At 40.0% G+C, this 24,966-nt stretch overlaps 1 protein-coding gene across 1 annotated transcript; it reads right to left on the bottom strand.

Annotated features, from left to right (window-relative positions):
• Window positions 1-45: 45 nt before the first annotated feature.
• On the bottom strand, window positions 46-23,013 carry vwf (von Willebrand factor). Its single transcript, XM_030137446.1, has 53 exons — window positions 22,845-23,013; window positions 22,710-22,761; window positions 22,437-22,580; window positions 22,073-22,175; window positions 21,781-21,989; window positions 21,398-21,519; window positions 19,506-19,725; window positions 19,303-19,425; window positions 19,088-19,199; window positions 18,613-18,659; window positions 18,375-18,511; window positions 18,160-18,298; window positions 17,958-18,058; window positions 17,676-17,871; window positions 17,379-17,594; window positions 16,860-17,106; window positions 16,676-16,770; window positions 15,313-15,464; window positions 15,126-15,229; window positions 14,909-15,047; window positions 14,682-14,816; window positions 12,967-13,113; window positions 12,714-12,854; window positions 11,990-12,088; window positions 11,751-11,907; window positions 11,450-11,617; window positions 11,219-11,354; window positions 10,823-11,132; window positions 9,444-10,602; window positions 9,256-9,360; window positions 8,314-8,457; window positions 8,081-8,224; window positions 7,831-7,995; window positions 7,522-7,568; window positions 7,253-7,430; window positions 6,814-7,055; window positions 6,505-6,691; window positions 6,038-6,379; window positions 5,718-5,956; window positions 4,907-5,009; window positions 4,729-4,800; window positions 4,482-4,586; window positions 4,147-4,352; window positions 3,907-4,056; window positions 3,694-3,810; window positions 3,378-3,558; window positions 3,045-3,085; window positions 2,845-2,961; window positions 2,478-2,576; window positions 1,080-1,208; window positions 905-944; window positions 718-815; window positions 46-567 (listed from the first exon to the last, which is right to left on the bottom strand). Exons 1-53 carry the CDS (start codon window positions 22,848-22,850, stop codon window positions 382-384), a joined length of 8,553 nt encoding a protein of 2,850 aa, XP_029993306.1. The 5' UTR covers window positions 22,851-23,013; the 3' UTR covers window positions 46-381.
• Between the last annotated feature and the right edge of the window lie 1,953 nt (window positions 23,014-24,966).

The following is a 24,966-nucleotide window of genomic DNA, read 5'->3' as shown; positions in this document are numbered from 1 at the left end:
GCCTGTCCCTCAGATGATGCAAAAATAGATCAGTGCACAAACAGAATGGCTCACAATGTCATTTTTTAATCAGACATATTTTGAGACAAAGACAAGTTATAACAATGGCTGTTTGTGTTGTTGCAAAGTTTTTATAGTTTCATGGATAATGGTTACAACCTGTTTGGGAAAAATGAAGGAAAAAATATCTCAACTCTAAAAACCAAAGAATTAAAATATATAGAAACATAAAAATAACATAACAGACACAAAATAGTGCTTACAGAAAAGTCAGGTTTATCTTCTTGTAGTTTGTATATTTGTAAATGCGTACATTTTACTTGGATGACAGAAACCATGTGCAATGTCAAACTTCCCCCCTATCTCTGTCATCCTCTGGTTTTAGGTGCAGTGTTTAGACAGACAATCACATGCAGTGACTGACAGGACAGTGTGGTGGCTTCGTGTGCCATTGGCACACAGTATGGGTACACTGAGAGACTCTGTCTCCACTGCAGCACAGCACACACACTCCTGTTCCACAGCAGCCCTCTCCAGGGAGTACATGGACTTACTGCGACATTTGCCCTAATAGACAGACAGATGGACAGACAGTACCACAGGGAGAGTCAGAAAGGGTGGGATCATGAGGGACAGTGAAAACTTTGTAAGCTAATCCTAAGGGTAAAGGGTATTAATCATCCTTAAATGTGTGTGTGTTTGCTGGTAGTCTCTTACCTCACAGTAGTGCAATTCTACCTGGTGCTCTGATTGGCAATCATCCACTTTTACATAGTTAAGCATGCCCATCGTCCTTCGACACTGTGGTTCCGTGCCTTTACACCCACAAGCAAACTCTCTTATTAAAATGAAATAGTCCCTATTTTCACAAGCAACACATTAAGCACACTTGAATTCTACTCACATGTTTCACAGCAGGTTGTACCAATCTGGCTGACCTTCCCCTGGATAAGAAAAACAAGCAAAAAAAACCACAAAAAAAAACCAAAAAAAAAAAAAAACAGGGATTTGATCAAAACTGCAGATTTAAAGTTATCTATGAATACTGTCTGATGGAGTTTAAGAGTTAAGAGTCATACCCCCTGGTCCAAACACGCTTGCCGGTTAAATGGAGGACAGGTGGTCACTCTAGTCTGCAGGACAAGATCTCCTTTACTGTTAACACCACAGGTGTAAAGGTTGCAGCCATCTTCACGAGTGGTGTTCACCTGGAGGAAGAGACGCACACACACACACACACACACACACACACACACACACACACACACACACACACACACACACACAGATATTTACTAATGTATATGGAAAGTTAATTGAAAAAGTGAATTATGTCACAACTATAGAAAAAGCTCATTAGTAAATCAACAAAGTATAGGCCAGTATATAGAGTACATATGGATTATAGAGTATTTTGAATGAATTAATTGTTTTATTTCTGACAATTAAAAACACATACACCCGCCAATGCCCAAAGCAAATTCTCAAGTGAAAACAACAAAAACAAAAAATAAATATATACTATTACACATAATTAGGCACCAGTGAAGAATTGTATAGGTGAGAATAATGTTGAATAATGCAATGCATAGAGAAATATATTAAAAAGTAGACTGAAGAATATGGCCAGCAAATTATTAGTTACCTATTAATATTTTTTAGCGTTTGATTAGATTTTTTTATTATTTGGACATTTTTGGTTTGATCAATAGTATATTTATTTCTACTTAAAGACTAACTATCCTGTTTGTTTGTTTTTTTAGTGTCATGTTATCTGCATTGTGTTGAACTATATTGAGCAGTGGTATGTGTTTTATTAGGTTGATTAATTTATTATAGCTTTAGTTTATTTAGCACTAAATCTCTTTTTTGGACCCAGAACTTTGCTACTTGATTTTTCATAAATTGATTTTTCACTTTTTGAGTAAAGTGAAGCTCTTATGTTCAAAAATACACCTGTGACTCCTTAACCTTTCATCTCAGACTCTCATATTTGCTGGCTGTGGGCATATTTTTCTGCCTTTTCATTTCCCTCTGTTTTCAAGCCATGCGGTGTAGAGGTTCAAATTAAAAATGATGATGAAAAGATGATGAAATGGGCTTATTATGTGGTAGCTAGAGGAGAATATCATAGACCCCATAATGAAAGGTGTAGTTGGTATTCTTTTGGGGCTAAAATCATCAAACTTACCAATAAAAAAGTTCTTCTCAGTAACAAAATCTTAAGAAAAAGTCTCAGAATAATGGGTGGGTGGTAAGAAATAATAATAAGTATAGAAGTATAATAGTGTTGTCTAACTTACAGAACTATTGTGTTCAGTTGTAGTCCATTACAATATAGCATGGTGCTAAATCAGATAAAAAGTGTCCTGTAATCTTATAGATATGTTGTATGTAAGTGTCAAAATGTGCAAATGAGGCCTTTCCCTATGTGACAGAGTTAATGAAAAAGCCATTATCTTTGCTTTATCACCTACCTCCAGACTGACCAGCTGTCCATCTGGCCTTTGTGCAAAACAGGTGGTGGCAACACATCGACCACAGCAAGCATCTTCCTCTTTCTGCAAAGTGTATCCCTGAAAATATTATAGTTCATGTTGTAGTTTAGCTCACTTCGGAGGAAATCAAGATGTGTTACAATCCAAATTTTCAAAAGGCATTCTGTACAAAATAATTCATCATTTACCTTTACAAATACTGAAAATAGTGTGGCTGTGATTTTATGATGAGAAGGAGAATGAAAGTTGCAAAAACAGAGTGAAAATGATGGACATTTCATTCCTTTGGTGTAAGGATGATGATGATAGTAGTGGTAAGAATTATAGTTTTGAAGGTGAAGGTTACCATGGGGCAACTGGGACAGCTTATTCTCCTGCAGGATAGTCTGTATTTCTTCACAACACCTTCCTCTACTATGCACTCACAGTGGGTACACACATCCACCATCAGCCTCTCTCCTGCCTGCACATACACATAGCAATCAAAGACTCAAAGGACAACTCAAATTATGCTCATGGGAAGTAGTTTGTTTCTGCATTACTTACTCCTATCACAGTGTTGTTCAGGACACAGGCATCCATTGGAGCTGCACAGAGGAAAATGAAAATAGTTTTGCTGCTGTTTATTACATGGTACATTGCACCCAAGGCTGTGTAAGGGCAGACCTGGGTCAACACCTACATAACAGCACCCTCTACTGGATTTGACCTGAAACTGCATTTTAGTAAATAATGTGTTTTTGCAATAATGAGAAAGTAACAGAGCTGAAGGTTTGCTGATTCAGATGCTTTAATCCTATCCCCCTACACATTATTACACTTATCTGTGATATATTTGTGAGCACTTTTGTGTAAATGCATATGTACGGGTATGTTTACCACAGTGGCAGCTCGGGCAGCAGTCATGAGTGTTGCATTGTAACTCTGTTCCCAATGGACAGGATGGTGCATCCATAACAGAGCAGCTGACATTTGTAGCAGAGATAAACACTTCATCTTTCACCTTCATACACTGATGTAACACACATTTATCATCTGGAGACTGCCACACATCTCCCACCTATGTACAAAGACAGAAAGATTTTATATATAAATAAAACACATTCATATACCATGTTATAATTTGGGTACATTTAAAGGGAAAAAAATGATCCAGACATTGCTCAGATATTTAATGTGTCCCCCCACCACATACATGTCTGATTTGTCCTCTGATTAGTGTGTCTCCTCGCATCTCTCCTGGAGTTTCCACACAGCTTGTTGGTGTGCACTTCCCACAGCAGTCTCCGTCTGATGCAGAGTATGTAAAGCCCTTAAAGTGTAATAAATACAGCAACATTATATAAGGTTTGAGGGTTATTCAAGAACATAATTGTCAAGTATGTTCCAGTTTATCTGTGTAGCTCACCAGAGGGCAGGTCTTATCACAGACAGGCGGGGTACACTGCGTAATATGCAGTAATGTCTCTTTGTCTTGCAACTGGCTGCAGCTGCACTTTTTGCACCCTTCCTCCCATTCACTCCCCACAGGGCGAACAACACCCCCGAAAACACACACCTGCACAGACACAAAGTCCAACAATATTTGAAAAGTACTACAACAACGACACAAAGATGGATTTAGAGTTTCTCACAAGCACACACTCGCCTTGTCTGGCTGACAGCTGGTCTCTGTGCAGCCACAGTCATCAGTGGAGGAGGATGTGATGAACCCAGCAGGGCAGGAGTGGGTGGAGTTCTGGCAGCTGCACACACACTCGAACACATCACAGCACTTTGTCTTTTTGACTGACAGTGTGCGATGCGCGGGACAATCAGGGGGAGGCTGAAGAGAGCACTCTTCCTTCTTGCAGACTTGGTGAGAAACGAGATGAAAAGAGACATATCAAGAAGATCACATGGATGCGTGCTCTGCTTCATGTCTGTGTGTATGTCAGAGGAAAGCAGAACTCGAACATCACACAGAATATGAAAATGGCTTACCGCATTCATGTACAGGCTGACATTCACCGGGGTTTTTTAGAATCAGAACCTGACCGTCCTCACAGCGTGGAACTTCAGGCAGGTCGCAGTTTACCAGATCACACACTGAAAAGTCACAGAGGGAAAAAGATGGAAGGTGGGCAACATATCCACTCATGGTTTCCAGTATGTGAGAAAAGAGAGAGAGGGCTGCTCTTTCCTCATTAAGCTAATCAAAGAACTGGAATAATACATATTTTTTTCATACCACATTCATACTCTGGGCAGCACTTAGACTCTCTCTTCTCCTTCAGGATCTCACAGGGTCCACAAACAGGAGCTACAAATTCAAATAATTCATTATTGCTCTGGTGCATTTAAGCTGACTGACAAAATGGTTAGTAAAATAATATTTATACTTTATCCAAAACAGTGGGAGTTCTTGCCTTTTACATCATTGCAGGGCCGGGCAGTGCAGTTGATGTGTTGTTGGTCCAAACACATGCAAATCATACATGGATTGTCATCAGGTACCCAAGACTGCATGTACTGCACAAAAAGAACCACGTTTGTCTTTACTGTAGCTTAAATGAACACTAGAGGGTAGTCAAAGCTTACTTTTGTAGTAAACACGTTCCTCTCCATCCACTTAAAAACTAGTTTTTTTCAATGTTTTTTACAGCAATCTTTAAATGTCACTGTGCAGAGAGATGTCACATGTCACATGTTTGGCACTTTGAGGGATTTCACATTCATCTGCTGAAGGCTGAAAGTTTTGGTTAAACTTTGCAGGGTTACAGAGACCTAGAGGCAAGATTTCTGACATCACAAAATCTTCAGAGTACGCAACTTCTACAAGAATGATGTGGAATTCTGTAGCCATCAATACATAATGACTGAAACTAGATTTGGGGATTAGGAAGCTGAGTGTCTAACAGAAAGGTTGCATATTTAGAGACACACATATTTTTCAATGGGAGGATGTTAATTTAAAACTTTTTCACTGATTTTTTTTTTTTTTTTTTTTGGGGGGGGGGTCTGTATTAATTAACTGTATTACACTCAATTCTTCTTCAATGCAGATTATTTTTTATTATATTTTATAACTGGACTGAAGCAGGTTTTCAATGGTTGGTCCTCCTAAATGTATTATACTTTGCAAAAGTAAATGTATTAGCTTGTGTTTCTGTAATTATGAAGTTAATTTAGATTTTGTTTAACGATTCCACATGCATTAGTTATTGTTTTGTATCTTACCGGATACGTGTGTCCATGATTGTCAACACACTGATTGCATGCTTCTGGTGATACACACACCCCGTGATGCAAAACTGTCCCTCCAGTACAGAAACAGCCTTCAGTAGGTGTGTCCATACAAATCGACTCGTTCCCCCTGGCAACTGCCCAGTCGCCTGGCAACGCCTGTATGCTACCACAGTCCTCTACACACCCTGTCCGACACGCATCATACTCCATGGAGCCGGGGCACTGGAATGCTGTAACACACGATGGGCTTAAGTTTAGGTTTAGGCTCCAACTGACATCTGCATTCATCTGCGCATCAGATATTAACTCACGGCAAAGGTGAGGGCTCCTCCAATCCACACATACACCTCTCTGTTTACAGAGGAATGCATAGGCAGAAATGAGCTCGCATATATCTGACTCCTCACATGCCTGCTCCTCACACTTGGCAAGAAACACTTGGACCGGTATGTGCTCATGGCAGGGCTGAAACACTTCAGAACGTAGGGCCTGACATCCCATTGCTGCTCCTGTCATACAAACTGCTTTTCGTGCTGGCAAACACACACCATCATCTCTAGCTACCATCCAGTCAGAGATGAAGTCCTGCTGGTTGATGGTTGAGTTGCCATTACGTAAAGCAAGCACATTAACCTTCTCCTCTCCACAGCCACCTGAGAGAAAGACACATAGAATGAACAATGGCCACAAGAAAGAGACATTGTTATAGTATTGACATACTACAGGGAAATAGCTCATTTTATATCTATTTTTGAGCAGCATATTCAGTGTTTCTTACCACAGAGTCCAGCTGTGGTGCCTGCTGTTGAGCCAAGCAAAGTGATTGTGAATTCATTGCTCTGAGGCGTGAAAGTCAGGACGTAGCCGTGGTTAGATTTCAACTGCAGCATCACTCCCCCATAACGAACTAGCTCTAGGCCAGCATATCGCCATGGCAGTGCAAGTTCCTCTCGATCAATATAAGCCTGCTCACAAAACCCCCCAAAAAACACACAAACAAGATGATTAGAGATTTATGTGCAATGAGAAGTCTCCCACGTAGCTATCTGAAACAGTAACACACAAACAGTAGTCATACAAAGCTTACCATCATATCATCCTTCAGCATCAGTTTATGTGGCCCGTGGATTATCTCTATGGCTTTCATGCAGACCTGATTGTAATTTTCTGAATCCTGGCAAGGTCCACTGTGTAGTTTGACCTCTGATCCTTCAGTAATGCTTTTACTGACAGTGAGAAGTGTGTAGGAGCACAAGCCCTCCCCATCCAGCCTAAGAGCCAAGCCATCAAACCTCACTACATGATTAGTGGAGCTGCCCATACACATGCCTGTCAACACACACCAGAAGAGAGGAAGAGAACGTCTGTACATGAGATCTATTAATAGCCAGTATAAATAGACTGGCATGCTAGCATCCAACATTCATTGTTAAATGCCCAAGTGGGTGATGATGTGTACTTTATATAGATGGGTTTAATCTAATGTAAGAGACGTCAGAAGCTCTTCAATCCTTTCATGTACATACAGGGGCATTCCCAGTGGCAGCTACAGGTCTCCTGGACTCTCACAGGTGGCATATTGTTTCTGCAGGCTGGGGGCTCCAGTCTGTCACAGCTGACTTTGTGGTTTTGTACTGTTACTGCCCCACTGGGGTGGCATAGTAGTGAGTGGCAGCCATCCTCCAATAGCCATGACTCCCCAGGCTAGAATACGTGGACAGAGAGACTGAAAGGTTATTAAAAGAGGAACTTTGGTTTTAATGGTTCATGTTAAATTTCAGCTGACACTACTGACCTTTCTTTCAATCCCATTATCATCCACACACAATCCTGGTGGACCAGCTAAGAACAAAAGCAAATACCTATTAGGTCATAATTATTTCAAATATACTACTTTTTTCATTCATTCATTCATTCATTCATTCATTCATTCATTTTCTGAACCTACTTTATCCTCACTAGGGTCACGGGGGTCGCTGGAGCCTATCCCAGATATTTATGGGTGAAGGCGGGGTACACCCTGGACTATACTACTTTTTTGTTTCTTGAAATAAATGGAAAATCTAAACATTATGAGTGTGTGTGTGTGTCTGTGTATAAGCACCTCTGCAGATTCTCTCTGTGTATCCACGGTCTAGAGTCAGCAACATCAGGAGCTGATCGATGCTATTCAAGTAAAGGGTGTTGTCTTGGTTACCATGGTGACCAAGCACATTAAGCTCACTCCTGTCATACCCAGGTCCCACTCCAATAGGGAACACTGACACACCTGAAGGGAAGGGAAGAGATTGATCCAGCTGACTGTTGTACTGCTAGAGGAATCCAATGTTATTGGCATGCAGTGACATAATTACCTGCTGCCAGTGCTTCATTAGCTGCTTCTTTGACATCATCTGTTGATTTCTCTGTAATCAGCATCACCACAATCTTGGGCACACCCACTCTTCCACCACTGACCAATGAAATAGCTGTCTGCACAGCAAATCGCAGTGCAGCGCCTCGAGACAAATGAAACAGTTAACATACAGTATGTACATTAAGTATATGTGTGTTAGTGTATGTGCTTTTCAGTTTGTATATTCATTACCAAGTGCAGGGGCAGCAGAGGGCCTGCTTGGTATGCTGTCCACCTGGCTCAGAAGGCGTGACTTGCTCTGTTCATGCTTCCAGGGTAGCTCTAGTGTATTGCTTTCTCCATATTGTACCACACTTACTTGAGTCCCATTCACCCCTGTGAGCACAAATATATGAGTGACATCAGAGTTGCAATGTTCTTGTTAAATGCTACAACCTCTGTCATGAAGAATTTAACACCTTGCAGAGCTGTCATTTCAAAGTGCTTGAAAAACAAGAGCAAATAAGAGAAGACAGGGAACAGTCAAATATACAGTTCTATTTAATAACAGCTAAAAGAAGTGATAACATGCAAAACATATAGATGCAATATATTTCCTGATGTGATTGCATAGGTTTGTTAAATTCATAAAAACATACCCTCCTCTCAAACCACATTTATGTCACAGTGATATTGTTAACAGGAATCTGTGTATGGTTTTTTTAGTATAAATTAACTATAAAAACAATTCTGGAGCACACAGTATGTTGTCAATATAATGTTAAAGCCAAACTTGGCACATTAAGCATTAAAGACCATAACCATAGACACTGTTGCCCATGAATTTGGAATAAAATATTTTTTTACCCGTTGAAATGATAGTGACAAAGTGATTTATTCTTGATAAAGTGTGGGTCTTGTCAAAGTGATCGCTGATGTGTATAAATAGGAATAAAAAGAGGAATGTGTCTGAAAATAAAATTATTCCGATTTAAAGGGCAACAGTGTAAAATAACAATGTGAAAACATAGCATAACCTAAGAGTTGATCTTTTTATCCTTTCTGAAATGATTGATTAAAGGTAGCTAAGTTTTAACCTATATCCGAGAGATTATTACACGCTGCACACAGGTTGAATGCTGTGCATATGAAATGAATGATGCATTACAGTATTTAAGAGCTGTGTGCACCTACCAATATCAGCATCGTTAATGAAAGCCTTCACAAATGTCTTCATGTCCTCAAACATCTCACCGGACTTCAGCAAGAACAAAACGTCTAAGGCCTTCTGACATGGCACTAAACAAAGATATGACCTCAAGTTAAAATTAGAAAAGTAGCTTTGTGCGAACTGAATGTTTAAAGTAAGTATTTTTCTATACCTGAAGGGGGCAGGGTGGAGAGTGTTGGGACTACCAGGGGTGGAAGTGTAGGAGAGCGTGGACTGACTGTAGAATGAGTAATATTGACCACACGATGGACCAAGGTCGTGAGGCGGTTGTAGTCATCCACCATAAGTGGGCGCTGGGGTGAGCTGAATGGTAGCAGATCAAATTCACGCACTTTGGGTCCAACCCCAATGGGATAGACATGCGTGTGAGTGTTTATAGATGGTCGTGTTACTGTATCAGTAGGTGGGTTTTCTGTTACAAGAAAGACCAGCTGAGGGGGAGTGGGGCCCTGTGAAGGTGGGACTGTAGCCATTTCCTGCAAGGTTGTAGTAATAGCTGTACCGGTGTTTGTCTGGCTTCCACCCCTCCAATGAATCTCCCTCAGTCGTTGCAGGAGCAGGGTCCTCTGCCATCTCAGCTCCCACCGACTGATTTCCACTGTCACTGTTACCGAGTACTGGATTACAGTGATGCGTATAGACTTCTCTTCCTCTGCCAGCTGTGTGATAACTTCCTCCAAGAACAGGAGCGATTTGTTAAAGTTGGCCTCTCCGACTGAATCAGAGCCTTCCAGGATGAATGTCACTTCTTTGGATGGAGGGCCGAAAGATGGGGATGTGGTAATGGGAGATAACACAGAGGGTTGGGTGGAAGCAGGAGTGCTGGGGCGGGCTTGTGAGGGAAGTGACTCCAGACGAGGCGCTGGGGTGGTGGTGGTTGTGACTTGAGGTTTACCTGGCGTAGACTTCGGTGTTGGAGGTTTTGGCACCTCAGGTTCAAGACCTAATGTGCAGAGGTAATCCGTCAGCTCTAACAGGTTATCAGAGAGCTCACCTGTGCTGCTAAGCACATAGGCTCTGTTTTCTGGGTTGGCTTTTGTGATCTCATTAATCTGACTCATGTCTACCCCTGGACCTAGGGCCACAGTTAGTGTGGTGATGGATTTCTTCCGGAGCATCTTGATGATACCACGCATGGAACGAGGGTTTGGACTCGCTGTCAAAATAATGGCAACTCGGCCGGCGTGCTCACGTTTGTTCTTGTCATAAATGTTGATGGCCAAATACTTTACAGCCTCATCCAAAAAGGCTGCATCTCCTCCTGTGTAATGAAGCTCCCGCACAGTTTTCTTAAACAGCCACTTCTGAACCTGCAAGAAATTGGAAAAAAGAAAAATACTGACATCAAGCAAGAAGATGTAGTCTTTTCTATGAAATTTACTGTATAGAGTCAGCAAAGAAACTTATTTCTGAGTGTTATTTCAGGAAATTGAAGTATTAGCTACCAGAATACTTGCACTAGAATGCAGCGCTGTACATTTTCACTTGAAAGATTATTTGATGTGTCACATAGTCCATAAATGTGTCTACCTGGAGGTCATATGTTTTGACTCCAGAGTGGTAAAGCAGCACTGTGGCTCGAGTGTGTGCTGAGCCCATGCGGAATCGTTCGACCACTCCGAGTATAAACTCTTTGGTTGCTTGAAATTCATCCTCGCTCAGGGCTTCAGAACCATCCAACAGAAAAGCTAGATCCATGGCACGATCACAGTTCCCCTCAGGCATCAAGGTTGTAAAAGGCTGGGTTGTGTATGTGGCCCATGAAGGAGTTGGTGTGGGAGTAGTAAACAAAATGACGGAGGAACAAGCTTCACAACTCAGGGTGTTGTTTTCACAGTGACTGGAAGAAAATCAAAGCACAGAAGAATTATATTCATGAATATCACCTCACAACTTGTCACTGAAAGGTGTGTGATGCACTATTACCATATCTTGCACTGGTCAGGCACATCATGGTTGAGAATAACTTTGTTGCCATGGGAGATTCTCTGACCTTCATGAATACACACTTGACACTTAGATGGATCAACACAACGCATGGCTACCTCATCCAGAAGCTGGCCTAAAAAAACAAGATTTACTTAAGGTTATATTAAATTATTCTTCAATTATGAGCTGAACTTGACTTAGCTCTCTGTCAGCGAGTATTTTTGGCACCTGGGGGACAATAGGCATGGCATCCTTCCACACATTTGAGCGGACAGTGGAGGGGATCTGGGTGTTGGCAGGTGATCGGACAGGCAGGGCCACAGGTATTATACCTCCACTGGCATAATACCTCTCCTGAACTTGGGCTCTTAGGATTCAGCTCCTCACAGCTCATGGCTGAAAACACAAACATGTCTTCAGCACTGAATTATCCCTAGAACAATATCACTTTCTTGCCAAATGTATAACAATTTTCAGAAACCCTGTCAAAATTTCTTAATTTTCTGAAAGGAGAATTTTTTATACTCACGGCAAAGCTCATTAGATCTCCAGTGGATGGATACACCCTGCTCTGAACAAGCCTGAGCATAGGCCGCGATAACATCACAGAAACATGCGCAGTCACCAACTGATGGACAAGAACAGGCTGCTTCCACACACATCTCTACATACGGTTCTGCATCCACCTAAAGATACAGATAGAAAGACCAAATGAAATTATGCTTTGGCTATGATATATTACAGTAGATTACCTGCAAATACACTCACCTGGCTGTTGCATTCTTTAAAGAGGGAGCTGGTAAGCACACGACATGACTGCTCCACCGTTACCAACTTAACAATGTTGTCACTGCAAGGAGCACGAATCTAACAAACAAGCGGAAACACACACAAATAAAGTCTGCCCGCATTTGTTTGCTTTTAAATAGAATAGAAAATGTTGGTTGTGATGAAATATATGTAGATAATTCAATGCTTTTTGATATTTTTACTATTTTTACTGTAATCATTATGATCCAGATTTTCAGATTCATTTAAAGCAAAAATTGAACATGAATATTGGCTTCAGCACATATTGCATTTTAGCAAACATCTGCAAAATTCTCATTATTCCCAATGTATCATTTTTCAGTCAATATTATAGCAAAGGTCTATAATTGCCCCAGATCTGGGTGTGAGATAAGGCCATCTCAGTCTGTTGTACTTTACAGAATCAGAGAACATTCAACACTCAATTTTTCAGTCAAACAATGAAGTGCTTTTCAAGGTAATTGTTTCATTTTCCAAACACAAAAGAATGATTTTGTTAAAAAATACAACTTTTCTTCAGTGCTAAACAAAGATAATTACAGATAAAAATCAAATTGTATGTTGGCAGTAGATCAATAACAACTAAATGTAAATGTGTTTATTTAACAAGGTGATTCCTCATTCATTTCTTATGTAGTCAGTGGGATACAGTGTGGTCTGTACTTTCAAGAGAATACTTTACCTGTGTTACATCAGCACAGCTGGGTACCACCTTCCAGGAGTTGCCAAAATGTGAGGAGTCCACCTCCAGTTGGTTATTACTGCTCATCAAGTCATTGTTGACATTTCCATCAAAGTTACCACATAGGCCACACACCCGACCCTAAACAAAATAAAATGTATGCAACAAAAATCTATATGTTTAGTGCAAAGCAATGTGGATGTGACAAACTAAAGTCCTTCAGCACAAAAGTAGAGGTAGAGTTCATCAGTACCCTGTATGAGGCTGAGATGTGGACCACAAGGTGAGTTCCTTTGTCCCAGCTGAGGGTGATGTGTTTCCCCAGGAGCAGTGTGTAGAATTGACCGGATCGAATGATCTCCACTTGTTTCTCCTGTAGCACTGGCCTCTTCATCTTCACCTAATAGACACAGGGGGAACAGTAGGAGGTTTTCTAACTGATTGAAAAGTAAGAAAGCATTACTTACCACCCTGATTCAAGAGAAAAACAGAGAGTAATGCGCACGTCGTAAAAGAACAAGAAAAACTTCTCGTTGTAATCGGATGAAGTTAAGTGATTTGCAAATTATCAATCACCAATCAAATTTTATTTATATAGCGCCAAATCATAACAAAAGTTATCGCATGACACTTTACATATAGAGCTGGTTGAAACCAGACTCTCAAGCCAATGTACAGACACCCAACAGCATCCTCCAGGAGCAAATACTTGGTGGCAGTGGTGAGCAAAAACTTCCTTTTAACAGGCAGAAACCTGGAGCAGACCCCGACTCCTGGAGGATGGTTGTCTGTCTTGACCAGTTGGAGTTAAAGAGAGAGGGTAAAGGAAAAGAAAAAGAGAGAGAGATAGAGAGAGAGAGGGAGATTGGGGGAGAAGGGGGGGAGTAGGGGGAGACACATAGCTGCACAGCAAACTGAACTAGAACTGTTAAAAAGTAGAACAGCTGGTGCTAGTACAATTACCAATAACCAGAACAAATGTCCATAACTGTTAATACCTCTACTACAAATACAAGTATTAACAGTGGATATACTACTACTGCAATAATAGAAACCTCTACCCTCTATTAGGGGTGTCCAAATCCAGTCCTCGAGGGCTGGTATCCTGCATGTTTTAGATATTTCCCTTTTTCAGCACACCTGGAAGCCATTACATCGTTATCAGGCTTCTGCAGAGGTTGATGATGGGCTGATTATTAATTGAACCAGGTGTGCTGGAAGAGGGAAAGATCTAAAACATGCAGGATACTGGCCCTCAAGGACTGGATTTGGACACCCCTAATATACACTATCTGGTCTCAGGCCAGACAGTCCACACTAAAATCCATAGTGTCTGTATTAATATGAATGAATGAATACATATGAAGATATCCTTATTGCTACATTTAAAACCAACATAAAATGGTAAGTTTTGTGAATTTTATTCATTTTAACTACATAAACCTAGTATTTCAATATTTGAGTGAACTTGCTCAACAGCCTCTTTGTAAATACATAAATAAACTATAGCGCTGAAGCAGATCTACCTTCATGTGGCAACTGCAAAGTTTCATTCTGTTAAACTTTCGCTCAGAACATCACTCTTTGCCAAATAAGCAAAACTCTGAAACTTACTGCTTGATCATCTAAAATCTGCTAAGAACTTCAGGACCTTGAAGAAAATGATGTTTTGTTCAGCAAAAAACCTGTACTTTTAATCTGATTTGTTTTGGCATTTATCTTTGCATCCTGTTGTAATCAATGGTTGTAATTAATGAGAAATATTTTGTTGTACTCCTTTCAAACTGTACTCAGGTCTTACCTCTTTTGCTATTTACACTGATTGCAGTTCTCAGTGTATCTATGTACATGTATCTGTCCCTATCAAATAAGCCATAAATAAATATATGTGCCTGCATGAGACTAATCTAAATATATCATAAATAAATAAATATGAATTAAAAACAAAAAACATCAGGTTAGTATTACCTCCCCATGCTGCATTACAATTAATCCTCCTTGGTAAAAGACGGTGATAGCTTTTGCGCAGCGATGCCCCACAATTCCACAGGCCTCATTTTCTACCAGCACTCTAAATGAACCCTCTTCTCCATTACACATATCCTGTTCATAACAAAAGAAAAGACAAAGATAAACAAAAAAAGTCAGGAAGGGAAAGACATGCAAACTAGACGGGATAAAGATCTGACTTTTACCTGGACCAGGACATACTGGCAGAGACCAGGGAAAGAGTATTTGAGGCCATCAAATGTGATGTAATGCCCCTCTCCGACAGTGCGGCACACGCCATCACACACCTTATTTGTGCATTTCCACTTCCTGTTCTCACACACACTGTAAAAGCAAAAATAAATGCCTGTTATGAAAGCAGGTATTTCCTTTCATCACTATGAAGGCAACTGATCATTTTACCAGGTGTTGCAGTCCACAGATATCGTCTGTCCTGCTGCGTAAGGCCTGTTGTTATGGTAACAGGGACATTGCTCTGGTGCGATGCAGCTTCTGCGGTGGCGTACCTGACATTAATTAACTAATCAATCAGCAAGTCCCAGTTTAGAGTTTTGGAGCTTTGTCTACAATACACACACACTCGACCTACTGTGCCAGGAGGACAGAGGCAGCCGGGGATGCAGGCAAGACTGACACAGGGCAAGTCCAGGTTCTGGCAGGTCCTGGCACACTCCAGGCCTCTTTCTCCAGCACCACATTCTGTACGTACCAGTGGAGGAGGGCACTGAGGTGACCGCCGCTCTGCAAAGCAAAACAGTTTCTTTTGATATAATGTATCTCTAATGTGTGCCACACAGAATATCAAATTACTTTATTACTACAAGATACAAATGAAAAAAAGTTACATCTCAAAATATTAATATTGACATTCAGTGTACACTTTTTTTGTATATTTTGGGATAAAGTGTCAACTAAATAACAGTGGCACATGGTCAAGCTTACAATATATTGTATGTATCCTGCATTTTGAAGAGGATGTATTTAAACAAACCTTAATGTGTTATTTCTCGCTGGAAATTATTTTTCACTTAGGGGTTAATTAGACTGGCCCACATTATATATTCTACTGACTGGTTTGATGCTCTGGCTTTTCTATTTGTTTGATTGGGTTGAGTGTTATCTGACAAACTGCAAGGTCATTAAATCTTGTAACCCAGCTCTTGCAGCAAGCAACATTTCACGTTTAACCCATAAAGACCCAAACATCCATCATCGACCAAAACCATTTACTGATCTAAGATGTTAAATACTGGTTGATCCATTAATCCTATAAATTCATGTAAATAATTGATGTAAAATGCAGTTTGCCATCTTTTCATGGTCATCAGATATTACCCATTTGGACATTCAAAGGCTCCGTAGCAAACAGAGAAACACCATCATCTTCTTCAACATTAATTCACCAGTAAAATCCATGGAGTTTGCTCAGTGACAGTGGATGTAAATGCTTGGTTTATGCTCAGTTAATGATATATTTTACTGAAAAAGTAATTTTTTTGGCAGTTTCCTCTGTTTCTGATATAATAATCCTCAACTTTAATCTGAGCTTTTATGAACATCTACATGATCAGTGAATTAAATTTAGGAAAATACCAGATTTATACTGATAAAATGAAAAATACAGAGGACAATATTATGATGAATGGTGATAAATTACTTAAGAATGGTTAGATATACAGAACATTTCATTTGGGAACTGACAGAAAAGTAACACTTGGCCTTTATGGGTTAATATTAATTAATTCATTCATTCATTCATTATCTGAACCCGTTTCATCCTCATTAGGGTCACTGCAGCCTATCCCAGCTACTTATGGGTGAAGGCGGGGTACACCGTGGACATGTCACCAGTTCATCACGGGGCTGAACATTTAATATTATAAGAAATAATTGCAAATGGTTACATAGACAGTGAAAGAAATAGTAAAGGAAAAAAATATGTGCAGGCTTACCTCTGGATGGTGCCAGGTCATCATCATAAAAAAGATCTGACAGCATTGTACTCATTTCAGCAGAGCTGCAGCGCATGGCACCGTTCTCACAGTAACTACACACACCAGCAAAAACACACACATCATATGAGCGGTATGCACTATGTTTTAACATTGCTTGTGTACAGAATGCACCAGCACTGACCAGATGCTGTTGTGATCAGCGTAGACATCGTTAGGTTGGTAGAGTTGTCCATCATGTAAGCAGGTGCACAGGTCAGCAGTCACACATTCTCCGGAGTCACTCAGGTACTTTCCAGCAGGACAGAAACAGCCTTCCTCACACCCTCTCTCACCCTCACAGCCTGCCTCAGCTCCAGACAAAGAGCGGCATGTCCGGTCACACACACTCCCACATGCCTCATAAACCTGGCCACCGGAGCACTCCATATCTGACAAAGTGAAACCACAACACACTATCAGCAAATATCTATTCACGCTGAGATAAATTCATTTTGCAGGTTAGTCATTGATATTATGCTGATATTAGTAATATAAACAAAGTTGTGCCTGTGCAGTTATGGCTGATTAATATGCAATAAATATTTACAATGGTTTGTTTGAACAAATTTCACCATTATCACCTTTGTTGTTTCAGTTAATTGTTCATCTCCTCTCCTAATAAAAAGCACAGATATACTGTATATTGTTTGGTTTGAGTTACCACAAAGTGAGGGAGATCTCCAGTTGAGCAGCACCCCTCTGGCTGAGCAGGCAGATGCATAGGCAGCCAGAGCAGAGCAGAGGCACTCTTCACCATCCCCACATGCACATACATCATAACGACAGAACCGCTGGAACGGACCCGGGTTCACCATAAAGTGACATGGGCTGAACACCTCAGACATGATAACTGAGCATGCCTCTTCTGCAAAACGCACTGAAGAGAATAAGAAAGTTAGAGATAAGTGTTTGGTCATTTCTGTTGTGCATTTCTGTCAGTGTCTGTGTGTACATATACCTCTTTTGGGATTAATAGCACATGGATCACTCTCAGGTTTGTGGGTAGATTCACAGTCTCCGTTTATCCTCCAGGACTGACCAAATGCCTGAGGGCTCGCCTCAACCAGTCCAGAACCAGACAGGAAGTCATCACCTTGGTTACCGTTGTAGTTACCACAGAGACCACAGGTGCGTCCTACCCATTTTGGTCCCAGCTGAGAAAATGTGAAGGGATCAATGTAGAACTTCTCTCAGTTTTTCCACAAACATATTATATCTTTGTTCACTGAACTTGTTGCACCTTTAAGAGCAAGCGGCCACGCCCATCCCAGTCCAGTCGAAGGTTGTCTCCAAACTTTACTCGCACAGATGTCTGGACAGATCTTTGGATATGCAGACGGCCTACAGAATTGAACACAAAGATAAAATTGTTTAATTCAATGTACAGTACATTCAATGTACAGTACATACCTCAAGGCATAACTACTTTTTATTTGTCATACCATGATTCATTGGGGTCTGGATGTCCATGCCGTTGACAGAGACAATCCCCCCATGTTTCAGCTTCACTGACATGTTTTCCAGAGAGGGCAGGCTGAGAGTCACTGAACGTGTGCACACTGCATTCTGATCATCAGCACACTAAAACAAAACAGCCCAATACTTCAGATGACAAGTGCCTTGAGAACCATTGATCTTTGCAGTTATAAAAAACTACCTGCACATTCTCAATGATGACAGAAAACTCTTGATCCGTGCAGTCCCTTGCAAGCAAATATTGACAGTGGCCAGTGAAGGTAAAGAACTTGTTGTCAAAGGTCTTGAAGTGAGATTGACCGAGCACTAAACACTCTCCTACAGAGGAGACAAGGGCAAAAGGGCAATATTTGACAGACACAGGACTCACACCAGCAAAATTTACACGTCACTGAACTGACTCTTTTACATATTCTCACCGGGACAGCCTTCATTGGTGCACTCCCAGGAACCATGACGACACACACTGCAAGAAAAAGATATTGTAGATCATACACGGCATTATTTATGTATGTGTATGTATATGTATATGTATACAGAACAGAATAGAATCATTATTTTGTCAGTAGTAGTTTTTCACACATGTAAACATGCACCACACACCGAAATTTGTCTTCTGCCTTTAACCCATCACTAAATCATGCATCACACACACTGCATGAGCTGTGGGCTTGCCATGTCAGGCGCCTGAGGAGAAAATGGGGTTAAGTGCCTTGCTCAAGGGCACATCAGCCAACCAGTCCAGGGAATTGAACCAGCAACCCAGCAACCGGCAACCCTTCAGTCATAAACTGACTCTCCAGCCATCTAGGCAATCTAGGGCCCCCCATGTATATGTATATGTATATGTATATGTATATGTATATGTATATGTATATGTATATGCCCACTCACCAGGTGTTGCAGTCCTGAGAAATAGTGGATCCAGGAGGGAAATGCCGTCCCATGTGCACACAGGAACACTGAGACACCTCCACACAGCGATTGCCATCTAAAACCTTACCAACTGAAACACAAATACTCATGGTGCTCTTTCTGAAATACATCAGGAGAGAAATTAAAAAAAAAAAAAAAAAAAAATGAGGGCGCTATGGAGGATTAGGTCTTACCTGGGCATGTGCAACCATCTATGCACTCATCTTTACAGACTTCCTGGATGTTTAGACTATGGCACGTGGTGGAACAAGACTTGGTGCATTCACTGTACTTCATCCCAATTGGACACTTGGGGACTATACACAAACAGACATATAAACATTATTAAGGCAACTTCATAGTACTTTGCAGATCCAAAACTGAACCGTAGGCTTACAGCATTTGCTTTCTTCAAGCCAGCCGTGCAGAACAATCCCATGTGCTTGGCATGTGCGCGCATACTCCAGCAAGACCGGACAGAAGCAGTCCACGCCATTCTCCTGGTCACAGTGACACGCTTCCTCCTGACACAGCATCAGGAAGGCCTCAGGAGAGACCAGGTGGGCACAATGCAGAAATACAGTAGACTTCTGCAGAACACTGCAGCTGGACAAAATCTATATAAACACGAATAAAAACATGTTAAATACAGGAGGTAAAATGAGAAAATATACAAAGTGTTGTTTATGCTTAAAAATGAGCCTATACACTGGTATTCAAACTTTGTAATTTCTTGGCAGTTCATTAAAATATAAGGATGAAATGGTGGTTTGTGCTAGTAAGAAAAATAAAAATGTTATGAGAGGAATGGGACTGTTTGGGGAAAACCTATAAATAGCTGAGAAACAGAAACAAAGAGATAAATGTAAGACTAGTAGAAAATAGGCAAGGAAATACTGGCAGTATATGTCTTTGATTTCCTCTGAGAGTCTTAAATTAAAATTTTGACTCAGTCATAGTCGAATGCTGGAAGAGCATTAGTTACATTGGAAAGGTGACAGAAATGCAGGGAATATAACAGTCATACAGTGACTGAGAAAATGCTAATGACACCGTGGTTACAGAGTAGCATGTAATTTTCACCATCTTCTCACATGTGGGTGTTTCTATGATACAAAATGTTCTCTCTAAACCTGGCTGATGTTTTCTTGTCCATCTCACCCACTACAGCTATAAAGATTGTACAGTTTCATCCACCCCTGCCATATCAGTCTGCTTATTAGCTGTTTAGTTTTAAAGAGATCCATTAAAACCCATTAAAATAAGACATATGCTAAGGGTTTTAGTAAAAGAAAGATGAATGTAGGAAAAATACAATCCAAACATCCAATAGATAATAAAAATGAGTTGACACTTCAAAAGATTGTTCTGCTGAGATACCCTGTTCTGCTTGAAATCACATTTATATATAATATTGTAAAAAAAAAAAAAAAAAAAAAAAAAAAAAAAAAAAAAGAACCTGGAGGTCAAAATGATGATGTACTTGATAAAAAAGCAATGCAAGGAGAAAGAAATAATGAACAAATGCACAGTGAAGATAATATTCTCTCAAAAGCCTTTTCACAGAGTCATATTAACATTTCACAAAAGGATAAGCACAGGTGTTAAAAAAAACTATGGATTCCATTTAGTTAGTTCATTTTCAGTGTCATGATACTGTGCCTACTCTTCCACTATCACTGTGACACTTGAATAGAAGTGTGTTTCGTCTGGTTTTATTATTAACACTTGATCTTTTCCTACAGCAATAAGTTTGCTGCTTTGGCATCAGGAGTTCAGACCATATTAAGCCTTAATATGTGCTAACCTTCTTTCTACTGCTTTTCTGAATGACAGATTTTATACAGACAAAGAAATGTAGTAACACATTTTTTTTAATTTGCACATACAGTATAAAATAAGACAAATACATGTACATATCTCTCTTGATAGAGAGAAGGGTATGAAAATGTGCAGGTGAGGTCGGAAACCCAAAGGGCTTATAGAATGTAGAATGACCTCACCTTGACTTAGTTGTACTTTAAACAAAATAAAAGAATGTCATTTGCATACCCTCCATGAAGTAGAGAGATAAATAAAAATGACATAGAAGTAAAAGAAATGATAGTTAAATATCTATTAACATCATTTCTTTCAATAACATAAAGAGTAAAAAGAGAAGAATAATAATGATAATGCAATAATAATCGCTGTAATAGAAACACTAAATACATCGATAAATAAATATATAGATACATTCACATTCGGTTGTCTGACTGGGAGATATATGTACAAGAATTGCCCTCTCACCTCTGAAGTCTGTTTTGTGCTGTTGCAGGACTGGCTGGGAGTTGTGACACGCTGACATGACTGACCAGCCCCCTTCACTGCCCATGAGTTGGCAAAATCATAACTGTCCTCTGTGAGGAATCCTGAAAACACAAACACAAATGAGTTGATGGATTTCTCCTTAATCTCATCCTACCATGACTGTTTCTTTTGCTTCTTCAATGTTGTTATCTTTTCCTGTTCTGAGCTGCTACTCTTCCTGTTTCTCAGTACTGGTGACTCAGATCATTTCCTAGATTCCAGTAATCATGAACTCTCCCTAGTTTCACCTTAAAACCTCCGCATAAACACATACGCACAAAGTTAAAACTGTTGACTCTACTCATTTCTCTGCATGCGCTTACCTTCTTGGGCGGTGTATTCATCAGCTGATAGGGTGTTGAAGTTGCCACAGAGGCCACAGGTGCGGTTAGCATGATGTTTGGCCAGTGTCAAGGCAATGTTGGCTGCGTTATCAATGGTAACAGTGAAGCCAAACTCTTCACTCCAAAGTTTGTAAAAGCCCACCTCTGAGCCCGCAAACACAGCATGAGAAGCGTAGGGCAAAGAGAGGCTAAAAAAAAAAAAGCAGATACACAAACTTGAAAATGTGACAAACATAACTGAATATTGACATTTGACTTCACATCTGCTTACATTTTTTCTCCTTGGGTTAGTAGTCCATCGACAGACAGATGCAGCTCAAAAGCATCCCCAACAAACAGAGTAACTCCAGTTCTTTTACCATTGACAAGGTCACCTGTAGATCAACATAGACACTTTCCTGACATTGCTATAATAAACAGGGCTAGGCTACGTCAAGACTGGGTTGAATCTGTGGAAAATAAAATGAAACTTATTTTGATGGTCCAATATAAAAACACTATTTTTAACATACATATTCAAAACAATGTCAGTGGCAGGACTGATACAATAATGCACTACCTACACAAACAAGTGTAGACAGTGTCACAATCCTGATGTCTTTGTTTCTTTACTGAATTGTCTGAGTATGACTCACCAAGCAGTGTGAAGGAGTGATGGTTGCAGTCTCCAGCCAGGAGGTAGCTGCAGTCTCCAGGAAACTCATACAAAACCCCATCGAACGTATGAACATAGTGACGCCCGAACAGACTGCACCTTCCCTTCATAGCTGCCACACAAGCTGAAAACACCCAAAATACATAAATATACAATCCATATTAGACATAGGGAAAAAAAGAGGATGTCTGTGAATTACTGTGTTTTTTTGTCATAGCACAAAAACAATATGGACATCTGGCGTGAAACTCACCTGTCAAGTGCAAGAGAATCCACAATTGTACCATGCATCTTCTCCTACACACCTACAACATAAACATAAATACACTTTTCAATACTGTTGTCACCTGTACCAACTATATTGTCAAACTCCAGTGACTCCTACTACCTCCATGGCTCCAGAATCAGCTAATTCACAGATATGCAAAGAAAATGCAGTCCAAAATGAAAAAACCCAAATGCTACACTTTAAATAGTCACGGCATGGTTGATACAAAGTCTGCGTCAAACAAAACTTCAACTGACAAGAGGGTCAAAGACTTTGCAGAACACACAGACACGACCCCACACTGGACATTCTATTTTATAGACAAGAAAATCCCCCGGGCCACCTCTTATTGGCTTTCCCCAAAGACCCCTCCCCTTATCAGGTTATGTCAAGAGAGGCAGTCTATTATTCTGTCCACAAATCGGTGGCTGTGGACTGACACCATCAAACACACTCAGACACACAATACCAGGATATGCCCACTGATCGCCTGGCTGAGTGATTAGTCGACACATACGCAACTGTAACAGTGCCAACCCAAACAATGCTTGTGAAAACACTGTTACTGAAGATATCTCACGCAATAATACTGCTTTGGTTTTGCCACATACACACACATGTGATTAAGCTGCATAAAAATGACACACACTGGGAATGTGTTCCCTAATAGATGAGACCTTTGACTTAATGTGCTTGGATGCAACGCCCACTTCAGCAGAGGCCTAATCAGGCAGACTTACCAAAAACATGTAAATGGGTTTGTGTAGCTAGTAATATGTCTTCTGTGATTTAATGGAAGTACACCCACTTCTACAGAGTTAAAAGAGATCTATTCCCATATTTCTATCCATTTTAGGCTATTCTCCTGCTGTGTAAAACAACTCCCAATGGACAGAAGCCATACATTCCTTTTGTTGTCAGGTTAAGCTATTTACATTATATTCCACATGCATTCCCCTCACAGTACACGCCATATCTGTTACGGCTCTAGTGACAGTCAGTTTACATAGTCAGCCACCGTTGTAATGGATGAAGGCAGGTGTTGTCTCAAGATAAAACTGCACAGTCTCAGAAATGTCCTTGATATAAGTCATAAACAAAACAAAGTATAGACCTTTTTGTCCGTCAATAAAGTGATTTTGTAACAATTTATGAAGTAGTTGTGAATGTGAATTAAGAGGAAGCCAATGCATATAGATATGGAGCAAATGTCATGCAGTTTTCTGCAAAAGAAGTGGATGTTTTATCAAGGTAAGGCAAAGCAAGGCAGGTTTATTTATCTAGCACATTTCATGTACAAGACAATTCAAAGTGCTTTACATAAAACATTAAAAGCATTACAGCAAAAGCAATAAAAAGTATGTAAATAGATAAAACAGATAAGTAGATAAAACAGATAAAAACTTTAAGCTTAAAAGAATAAAAACTCTATTCAAATGCAGCTGAGAACAGGTGGGTCTTTAACCTGGATTTAAATAAACTATCAGATGAAAGAAACACATCAACATAAGGTGCTGGACAGAGATTAAAAAAAAATTGTTTGTAGACATTAGCTTCTAAATGAAGTACAAAACAGTAATGATTAAAAAAAATCAGTAGGGATTAATACAATGCTTTATAGCTCTTAGTTAAAAGTATTGGCAAAACCAATGAGTTGGATGTAACATTAGCAGAAGGTTAGAATCCTGTTTTCTTCTATACAGGGTGGGGAAGCAAAATTTACAATATTTTGAGGCAGGGATTGAAAGACAGTGTTTGACCAATTAGTTTATTGAAAGTCATGAGAATTTATTTGCCACAAGAAAATTTACATAATAGAAAATGTTTTTATTCTATGTATCCTCCTTCTTTCTCCATAACTGCTTTCACACGCTTCCTGAAACTTGCGCAAGTGTTCCTCAAATATTCGGGTGACAACTTCTCCCATTCTTCTTTAATAGTATCTTCCAGACTTTCTCGTAATAGTTTTGCTCATAGTCATTCTCTTCTTTACATTATAAACAGTCTTTATGGACACTCCAACTATTTTTGAAATCTCCTTTGGTGTGACGAGTGCATTCAGCAAATCACACACTCTTTGACGTTTGCTTTCCTGATTACTCATATGGGCAAAAGTTTCTGAAAAGGTATGGATAATAGTGTTAGGTATGATTATGACATCAATATATGCTTGGTTTCAAAACAATTGACGTAGTGCCTGCTGAGAAAAAACAACTACATGTTCATTGTAAATTTTGCTTCC

The sequence above is a fragment of the Sphaeramia orbicularis genome, chromosome 6 (assembly GCF_902148855.1).
Source record: "Sphaeramia orbicularis chromosome 6, fSphaOr1.1, whole genome shotgun sequence".
Classification (NCBI taxonomy): Eukaryota; Metazoa; Chordata; class Actinopteri; order Kurtiformes; family Apogonidae; genus Sphaeramia; species Sphaeramia orbicularis.
Note: the sequence above shows the minus strand (reverse complement) of the source record. Positions and strands in the feature narration are given on the sequence as shown.

What these genes read in the sequence shown, in the direction of transcription:
- vwf (XM_030137446.1), bottom strand. An exon ending in GCTTGAAGAAAGCAAATGCT is followed by an intron (nt 19,426 to 19,505) that starts GTAAGCCTACGG and finishes GTTTGTGTATAG; the next exon opens with TCCCCAAGTGTCCAATTGGG. An exon ending in TCAGCCTGTACATGAATGCG is followed by an intron (nt 4,353 to 4,481) that starts GTAAGCCATTTT and finishes TTTCTCACCAAG; the next exon opens with TCTGCAAGAAGGAAGAGTGC.